Here is a 10,051-nt window from a genome sequence, read left to right as displayed (position 1 = left end):
CTTATGAAAAACAAAAATAGCCAAATAAAAATGACATGGAAATGACAAAGGTTAGGCTGTCATGGGAAACACAAGTTATTCTCATGGTAGAAGAAAACAAAACTTATGGAACTCATAACATGATGTCCTCCTTTGAAAGAAAGAGAAAATTGGATATTTAAAAGATGATTTATACCAGAATATTTTGTCTCAATGGCTTTATGCTGTATCTTAAAATTTCCTACTCTGTTCTCTGACACCTTCCTTCTGACATACCTGGGTGCAGAGTGATAGCCTCTCGTTTCTTCATATCTGAAGGCTCTTTTATTTGTTCCAGAAGTGTAATCAGGTATGGCTTAGAGGAAGCAAGACCTGTTTGTGGGAAAAGAGAACATTGTTAGTATGTTCTCCTGGGAAATAAAATGCCCCTCCAGAATTGTGTGAGCAAGGATGAGAAGATTTAAAAATAAAAAAGGAGTGTAGAAAATTAGTTCTCATTTATTTTCTGCTGAGCACATCAGAATACTTAGGAGGGACTTAGAGTTTGTGAGGTCCAAGCTTCATATCCCTCAGTTATAGGGAGAAATTTTTAAAACCCAAGTGTGTGACAGTCTTTTTAAGGCGAACCACTTATTTTCTAATACAAGTGATACATTTAATAGGGGGCTATGAACACAAGATGTAGTGCTAAGCTATATGAGTAATATTAATTTTTCTTAAAAATCTCCCTGTTGGAAGCACAAGCTCCCATGAGGTACTGTACAAAGGGAGCAAGTTTAATGTGGACAATTAATTAAGAATTCATCACGAAAGCTATACTCACCCAGGAACACAAGGTTGCTGTAATTCTCCAACATCACATCCCGGTACAGACTCCACTGAGCAGGACCAAGGTATTCCAACTCCTCTGCAGAGAAATCAATGGCCACATCTCTGAATGACAGTATATCCTGGAAAAAAAAGAATAAATATTAGACATTATTTTGGGAGGTTAGTTTGGTCCTATGTATTCAAATGCTAACTTCTGTTCCCCAAGATCTGGCTACCCCAATTATCAATTATTTCTCTTCTGTTGTTTTGTTTGTTTATTTATTTGTTTTGTTTGTTTCTTTTTCTTTTTATTCTGTGCTTTTGACAGGAATTGGATTATGTTTGTTCTTGCTTATCGAAAATTTCTTCATTGCATCATTCAGTCATTTCTCCGTGTTCTTTCTCATAGTTTCTTGTAGGCAATTACCGCTATACTCTTCATCCACAAGATTGCTTTCAATACACCCCCAAAGGTTTAGTTTTCTTGAGATTTCATTTTCATTCCTGTGTATGTTTTCTTCAAACATTTAGTAAATATATGAACAGAAAGTGTACCTACAGACAAATTTTATGAAGCTAGTATCACGTTAATAACAAAATCAGATAGAGACCCAACAAAAACTGCAACAACAAAAGAATTTTAGTAACCAATATCCATAATGAAGTCAAAGTCTAAGTGCTCAAAAAATATATTGGGAAGAAAAAAACTTGCAAAGAAAATACAGACACATGTTGAAAACACTGACCATGAAGAAGTTGGATTTATCGCTTAAGTGTGGTGATGGTTCACAATATGCAAGTTAATAAATACAATAAATGACAGAATATTATAGACAAAGATTACATGGTCACTTCAACCGGAGCAGAAGCTTCTTTAATGCACTCCAATGTTTTCGCAACAAAGTGCTAGAGAATGTAGGACTAGAGGGTTGTTCCTTTAAGGAGAGGAATGTAAACCTGTTTTCTATACAAGCTTAGAACAGATTGCTAGTGGACTGAACTTTATCCTATCACTGTGGCTAAAATCTCTGCTGCCACTGAGTCTCCTCCAAGATTTTTCTTGTAGTTAGTTTTCCTTATTTATTTTAAAACTGTTTTTCCACTCAATCTATAAAACCCATGTTTATAGACTTGACAACAAGTATCCTCTTATTCACATATGATCTGTATTTAGCTAATAGTGTCCCTCTAAGAGATGTATGTATGCTTTACTGTTCATACAGGATTTAAGTGATTACCCCCAGAAGCGTTTTCATCTAATTGTGCTTGTGCACGAATATGCCTATAAGAACAAGTGGGGGTCAGATTCCCCCAATTTGAACAAAAAACAGCTAATAAGTTGCGTTGGGCAAGCTGCCTTCCTGCCTCCCCCGCCTTGTTATTTTGCTGTTCATGAAGCCCTTGAAACCCTGCAGGGATGCTGTTTGGGAGCATAAGAGAGAGAGTATGGGATTCCCCCCTGATCTCTCCTCTACCTCCATCAGACTCCTAAACCATACAGACATGAGCATGTTGTCCTCTAAGAGGCTCCACTCAGCAGCTTTTTCAGACAAATACAGACACCCATAGCCAATGAGTGGATGGAGCTTGGGGACCCTTATGGAAGAATAGGAGGAAGGAAGGGCCCCAAAGTGAATAAGAACTCCACAGGAAGACCAACAGAATCAACTAATCTGGAACTTTGGAGCTCTGAGTCTGAACCACCAATTAAAGAGCATACATGGGCTGGTCGTAGGTCTCCCCACTGATATACAGTAGATGTGAAGCTTGACCTTCATATGGGTTCTGAACAAGTGGGATGGGAGAAACCCCAAAACCTGTTACCTGTACTTGGGATATGGTCTTCTAGCTGGGCTGCCTTGTCAGGTCTCAGTGGGAGAGGAGGCACCTAGCCTCACAGAAACTTGAAGTGCCAGGGTGTGGAAGGAAACCCAGGGGAACCACAACCAACTCAAAGGAGAAGGAGGGGAATAGCGGAAGAATTGTGGGAGGGGGTGACAAGGAGGTGAGCTGTGAGTGGAATGTAAAATGAATACATAAAAAAATAAATTAAAAAGAAAAGAGAGAGACAGAATGGAAGATACATATGACACAATGGAAGGTGCATATGACCTCATGGGGAAACTGGGAAGAACTGGGAGGCTATACTTAGGGGAGTGGAAGAACATAAATATGGATTGAAAAGGAACTGCAGGAACTCTTACCCCTACTCTCTACCTGCTGACAGCTCCTCTAGGCAATGTAGTGGTCGCCATGATACATAAACCACACAAAGACTCCACAAAGAAAGAGCATTTCAGACCAATTTTCCTTATGAACATTGATGCAAAAATATTCAATAAAGTACTCACAAACTAAATCTATGAACACATCTAAAACATTATCCACCAAGAGCTCAGGGGTGGCTATGAAAACCCATCAACTTAATCCACCATATAAACAATCTGAAACAACCAAATATTTCATGTCAATCTCCTTAGATACTGAAAAAAAACTTTGAAAAAATCCAGCACCTCTTTATGTTAAAAGCCTTGGAGAGATCAGGGATACAAGGTGCATACCTACACACAGTAAGAGCAACATACAGCAAGTGAATAGCCAATATCAAATTAGATGGAGAGAAACTTAAAGCAATTCCACTAAAATCATGGACAAGACAAGGCTGTCCATCTCCCCATATCTCTTCAATATAGTACTTGAAGTTCTAGCCAGAACAATAAAATAACAAGAAGGGATACAATTTGGAAAAGAAGAAGTCAAAGTATTATTCACAGATGATATGATGTATGCATAAGTGATCCCCACAACTCTACCAGAGTCCTCCTACAGCAGATAAACACCATCAGCAAAATGGCTAGATAGAAAATCAGCTCAAAAAAAAAGCAAAACAAATTACAAAAACAAAATCAGTGGCCCTCAGTTATACGAACAATAAATGGGTTGACAAAGAAAGCAGGGAAACAACACCCTTCATGATATCCACAAATATTATAAAATATCCTGGTGTAATTCTAACCAAGCAAGTAAAAGGCCTGTAAGACAAGAAGTTCAACTATCTGAAAAAGAAATGAGACTAAGATATCAAAAGATGGAATGATTTCCCATGATCACAGATAAGTAAAAATAACATGGTAAATATGGCCATCTTGTCAAAAGACAACCTCCTGAATGGAACACCAAATAGCTCAGGCACTAAGATCAATGATTAATAAATAGGACCTCGTGAAACTGAAAAGCTTCAGCAAGGCAAAGGACACTGTCAATAGGAAAAAAAAATGACAGCCTACAGAATGGAAAAAGATCTTCATAAACCCCACATCCCATGGGTGGGGGATGATACCCAAAATATATATAGAAAACAACAACCCAAATAACCCAACTTAAAAATGAGGTAAAGAGCTAAGCACAGAATTCTCAACAGAGGAATCTCTAATGGCCAAGAAAGGCCTTAAAAAGTTCTAACATCCTTATCCTTCGGGAAAATGCAAATCAAAGCGATTCTGAGATTCTACCTTACACTCAGCAGAATGACTAAGTTAAAAAACTCAAGTCACAGCACATGCTGGCAAGGATGTGAATGAAAGGGAAACTCCCCCATTGCTGGTGTGACTGTCAAGTTGAACCACTATAGAAATGAATTTGGCAGTTTCTCAGATAACTGGGTACATAGTTCTACCTCGAGACGGACATACATACAAAAGATGTTCCATCATACACAGCAGGGCAATTTGCTCAACTAAGTTGGAAGCAACTTCATTCATAATCTCCAGAATCTGGAAACAATACAGATATCCCATGACGAACAAATAGATAAAGAAAATGTGGTTCATTTACATAGTAGAATACTGCTAGGCTATTGAAAATAAGGACATCAAGAATTTTTTCAGGCAAATGGATGGAACTAGACAATATCATTCTGTAGGCTTAGAAGTTCTTGAACGCTTCAACTCTCCCTTTAGCCCAGAGGTTAATTATTTGGATTGTGCACACACTGGTTCATTCTAATTCCAAGATTATTCTGTGGCTATATAGACATGTATTGTGATGATTCGGGTGACAGGGTTGTACACTATGAATTCCTATTCAAATCTAACAATTCATTCCAAAGGAAAATGAGCTAACATCCCATACAACGGTCACCCTCACAAGACTCTCTGCTCCTGGACACTAGGAAATTTAGGAGTTCTTTAAGTCCTGAGAATCTGACTGCAGCCATGTCAGTACGGTACAGCTAGGCAGAGCACGTTCTGGCAGAGCAAGTTCTCCAGCAAAGTTGAGTGAGCTCCCTTCAGCATCTCATGCAGTCATCAGACCCAGCTTGCCCTGGCAATCCTGCTGCTTCCAATGTTCTCCCTGTCAATCCTACTCCCAGGGGCAGTGGCGCATCCTCGGTCAGCACAGCACCTCCAGGCCAGCAGCTTCCCCGTCTCCCAATCAGCCCAAGTCAGCTCCCTCCAAGACCGACTCGCCACCATGCACAGTGTCTCAGAATTGCAGGACGGCGCTGCTCCCTGCACCAACCTCCATGTCAGAGATCCAAGCCCAGATCTGAGCAGGACACTCCTTTTACTTTGGGGAGAAACAAGACTGAAGAACGAATCCGGAAGTTTAATACCGATAGTCCTTGTGACGTCATAATAGTTGGGACTACAATTCCCACAAGTCAGTGCAAAAGACTTCCAGGAACACACCAAACAGGTTTTCTGCACTGCCTGGGTACCTGCCCAGCTGTGAGCAAGTGAAATCAGAAAGAAACAGTCTTTGGCAGCCAGCCTCAAGGCATTCTTACTTTTTGAAAGTGCTGTGGTCTCAGTACGCGATGTTTGTCTGTGAGTCGAACCTTACAAGTAATGTTTATCACATTTGCTAGTAATTTCTGCTAAAACCTGATGTAAAGCTCAAATCTGCTTGTAAAATCATACTAACACATGGGAAATCATGCTTTCATGGCCTGCTTTACTTAAAAAATTAGGAAGCAGGAAGGTAATGTAGGACTGAGCATTTAAGATTTATTGAAACCAGGCTTGGTGACACCGCCTGACATGCAGCATCTCCGGTGTTTCAGACAAAAGAATTGGAAATCAAAACTGGTCACCACCTGCTGTTCTCTGAACACAGGCTTTCCTCATCATCATCTCTCCTAAGAGGAGACACAGAGCTCCCGGGATCACACTGCTGTGTATACTGACTCTTGGCACACTGTGCACTATAGGATCTCCCTTGTTCCCTTTGATGATCCTTACTGCGAATTCCCTCCCTCCCTCCCTCCCACCCTCCTCCTCCCCCCCTCCTCCTTCTTCATCTCCTCTTCCTCCTCCTCCTCCTCCTCCTCTCTCTCTCTCTCCTCTCTCTCTCTCTCTCTCTCTCTCTCTCTCTCTCTCTCTCTCTCTCTCTCTCTCTCTCTCTCTCCCCCTGCCTCCCTCTCTCTCTGATCATGTCATCGTTCATGTTTGACACTATTTAAACATTTGGTATCTGTCTTGAACTTCCCTCACTTCTAAGCAGAGCACTGAGATGATTCCTCCTTGAGTACAAAGGCATCAGAAATACGTCCTTAGGATTGTCAGATGAGATCACTATAGTACAGACGCTCCATTGGCACTGAGAATCCCCATGTCTACTTGGGAAGGTTTATTCCTGGGCAATTGATGCCTGAGACAAAGGTACAAACTCCATCCATCACAAGGAAAACTCCATGCCTCCATGATACATACTGACTGACAGGGAATCTGTTTCAGAGCAGAGACTGTGTGAAGTCCCTATTCAATTCTTCTATTGCAGTGATGCAGCTCCACTTAGAGGAACTAGAGTCAACAAGCAGTACATTCACCTGGACATTTGATTGGTTCGTGTCTGTTTAGAGTGAGGTCATGATTGGTCTGTCCTCCTCCTGAATGCTGCAGTGAAGGGCATTTCCAGCAACTATAAGGACTTAAGATTTCTGAGCATGGCTAAGCTTTCAATATGTGTATGTAAGTGTGTACATGTATGCTTGTGTCTGTTACATGGCAACCTACCTGAGAATCTACTGACTCATATGAGAGGCACTGATCCTTGAGGATGCAGCATTCAGTCTCCACTGTTCTGCAGTCTCCGTTTCCTCCTAGTGGGATTCTTTAATTCAAGAGGAGGAGGAGGAACTTATAGGGTGTAGGCACAACTGAACATGCAGAATCTAGAGGAAGCCTCATTCAGCATATTAGGGGCCCAGGCACACTTAGGCACAATGATGAACACTTTTGATGAAACTCTTCCAGAGCAGGATTCTCAGGCCTTGTTTGTTTGTTTAGACCATGCTGGCAGGTTTAGCTTTATTCCCTAATATCATTTTATAATAACTTAATCAATTTAAGCTTTTCCCATACAAACCTTCTGCATCCAATATGTTTACGCAAATTCCTTTAAAACCTATGCTTACAGTAGGCTAAAGAGATTGTTCAGTATCTGACAGTAATTAATTCTTATAGGGTGTGACTTTGTTTCTTAGCATGCACATGGTGACTCACAAGCACATATAGGAGCAGTTCTAGAGGATCATCCCAACTCTTTTGACATCATGAGGCTCATGTAAAAGAGATGAACACAGTGACATAGACAGACAGGCACACACACTGTGAGTAATATAAAATAAAAAATATTTAAAAGTATTTATGGGCCCCATGGTGGTATATTCCTTTGATTGCAGCAGTCATGGGTCAGAGGGACTTGGATCTCTGTACTTCAGGGCAGCTTGGCCTTTAGAGTGAGTTTCTGGAATGTCAGCTCTGTATAGAACAACCCTATCTGGAAAACACTGGCAAAATAAAATAAAATAAAATAAAACTTAGGTTTCCTGTTTTGAAAAAAATTGATGTTTGTGCTGGCTGGCTTTGTGTGTCAACTTGACACAAGGTGAAGTTATCACAGAGAAAGGAGCCTCCCTTGAGGAAATGCCTCCATGCTGTCAGTCATTTTCTCAAATAGTGAGCAGGGTGGGAGGACCCATTATGGGTGGTGCCATCCATGGGCTGCCACAGAATTGAGATGTATATTTTTAGCATGGTGATAACCTGCCTTGGGAACTAGATAGGTAGAGAGATTGCTGCTAGGCTCAGAGAGAAGCCTTCGGCAGTGTGAAATGGGGTGGAACAAAGCTGGTGAGATGCTTTGCTGACTGAGATTAAGATATCTACTAGATATCTTGGGGCACTGTGGTGCCAGGTCTAGTGGGAGTAAAAGACAGTTTTATTTTTTATAATCTTACTACAACATCTCAATATTAAATATACATACTAAAACAAATGATTAGACACCTTCCATTTTCCATTAAAAAACACACAACATTTCATCTGAAATAAGCAAAAATCCAGTGAAATAGACTCCTTGCTCATGCAGCTCTCAAGACCTCTTATGTCTACCACACTGAGCCTGTAACTTTCCTCCAGATACATTGTAGGCCTCACAGACAGGCACATGAATTGTTTAGTTAGTTCCATATCTTCTCTCAATATATTCTGAGTTGGGTCAAGAGTTTATATTGCAAATGGCAACTTTATAAAAGATTGATCACTGAGCTTCAGTATGTGACTTTATAGTACATTCGCATACTTCACTTATTTTGCTGCACAAAAATAATGACTTTGGATGGTTCTTACCACGTTGTGTTAATATTGGCCTGTTGCTGTTGCTATGTCTCGCAACACTAAATTCTGCACCTGAAGATCTAGGCCTATGAGTGAATCCTTACATTTGCCAGCTTTTGTTATGCAAGCCATGTTTTTTTAATTTGAAACTATTGGTTAAAAAATGACTACAGCAAATACTGGAGGGATTAAAGGTAGATAGTTTTTTAATTACCTGGATGTGTGTGTGTGTGTAAGAAAGGAGGAGAATAGGGAGCAGAGAAGATAAGGTGCCATGGGAAGAGAGCTACCATGAGCACAGAGGAACAGCAAATATTTGGGGAACACCACTAGGGAGGTAGCCAGGCCAGCAGTTAGAAAATTTGATTAGGGGTTACCTCCAAGCCCCAGTAATTGTCAAAGCCAAGTAAAATAATGCCCCCACCAGTGGGGACCCAGTTATTTGTGGAGGTCGAGGGGGACCCATACCTGCGGGAGAAAGGGCGAGAAAGAGGAGCAAGACCAAGCAGTGTCCTTGTCAAGGTCTGTTTATTGAGAGAAATGTACAGCATTTAAAGCTCTGAAGCAGGAATTGAAGCAGGAACTGAAGCTTAGGGTGGGGGGAGTACTGGGAAGTGCCCAAGGACATAAGGTGAATCTCTAAACCGAAAGATATTCTCCTTAGACAAGGAGGCAACAGTCTTCTGGGGACATGTTCTTTCTTTGAAAAGGTCAAGCCCTTCTCAGGAATCAGGCTAGTCCGGTCCCTGACAAAATAACATTAGTTTGAGCCTCATTTACTTGTAAACTAGTCAGGAATAAGTTTAAATTGGTTGCACTACAAACTTGGCAAGTTTAAAAGTTCTAGAAAATGTTGATTCAATGTAATGAGCTCTCTCAAATTCCTGCCACCATGAAATCATGTCTTCTCCCAGAAGTCCAGCTAGTTGGCATGGTAATATATCACCCTGACTCTCTCAATATCCAATCCTACTTTCAATCACCCCACAAGTCCTCTTTGCCATTCCCCATTCCCCAGGTCAGGAATAGACTACCTTCTAGACCAGAGTCCAAGCCAACCACCACAAATCCAGCCACTTCTCAATGACAATACATGGTCAATGACCAGAGTGGAAATAGAACCAAGGAACAAAACATCCATCCACTGAAGACAAATTTAAAAGTCAGGACCTAGATATATAATCACCCCAAACCCTGATGCCTACATGAAAGAATATGAATAGTCATCAACAGTCAAGGCAATGTGTCACCAGTACACTCTAGCTATCCTACTACAGTAAGCCCTCACAGATGAAGCACAAGAAAAATACCTATATCCAACTTTATGAAGATGATAGAGGTCCTTATGAGGAAATAAATAAATATTTTAAAGAAATCAAGGAAAAGACAAAAAATGAGGAAATGAATGAGTTCCTTCAAGAAAGCCAAGAAAAAGAGAGAGAGAGAGAGAGAGAGAGAGAGAGAGAGAGGGAGAGAGAGAGAGAGAGAGAGAGAGAGAGAGAGAGAGAGGAGGGATGGAGGGAGGAAGGAAGGAAGGAAAGAAAGAGAAAGAAAGAAAAAGAAAGAAAGAAAGAAAGAAAGAAAGAAAGAAAGAAAGACAGACAGACAGACATGGAGTCTTTCATAAAAAATAATGGGTT

At 40.7% G+C, this 10,051-nt stretch overlaps 2 protein-coding genes across 4 annotated transcripts in view; both read right to left on the bottom strand.

Annotated features, from left to right (window-relative positions):
• Zfp455 (zinc finger protein 455) overlaps nt 1–10,051 on the bottom strand; it is a 118,947-nt gene that overhangs the window by 38,653 nt on the left and 70,243 nt on the right. The window lies entirely within an intron of this gene.
• Zfp458 (zinc finger protein 458) overlaps nt 1–10,051 on the bottom strand; it is a 41,410-nt gene that overhangs the window by 4,043 nt on the left and 27,316 nt on the right. Inside the window, exons 1-3 of one of the 3 annotated variants that reach the window (NM_001142962.1) lie at nt 5,311–5,348; nt 803–929; nt 256–351 (exon numbers count right to left, since the gene is read on the bottom strand). In NM_001142962.1, coding sequence (NP_001136434.1) covers nt 256–351; nt 803–929; nt 5,311–5,316 — 229 coding nt within the window. In that variant the 5' untranslated portion in view covers nt 5,317–5,348. Of the gene's footprint in view, nt 1–255; nt 352–802; nt 930–5,193; nt 5,349–10,051 lie in introns of those variants that run through there. The other 2 variants (NM_001024299.1, XM_039102853.2) reach the window with 2 other exon arrangements.

Source organism: Rattus norvegicus, chromosome 2 (assembly GCF_036323735.1).
Source record: "Rattus norvegicus strain BN/NHsdMcwi chromosome 2, GRCr8, whole genome shotgun sequence".
In the NCBI taxonomy this organism is placed as follows: domain Eukaryota; kingdom Metazoa; phylum Chordata; class Mammalia; order Rodentia; family Muridae; genus Rattus; species Rattus norvegicus.
Note: the sequence above shows the minus strand (reverse complement) of the source record. Positions and strands in the feature narration are given on the sequence as shown.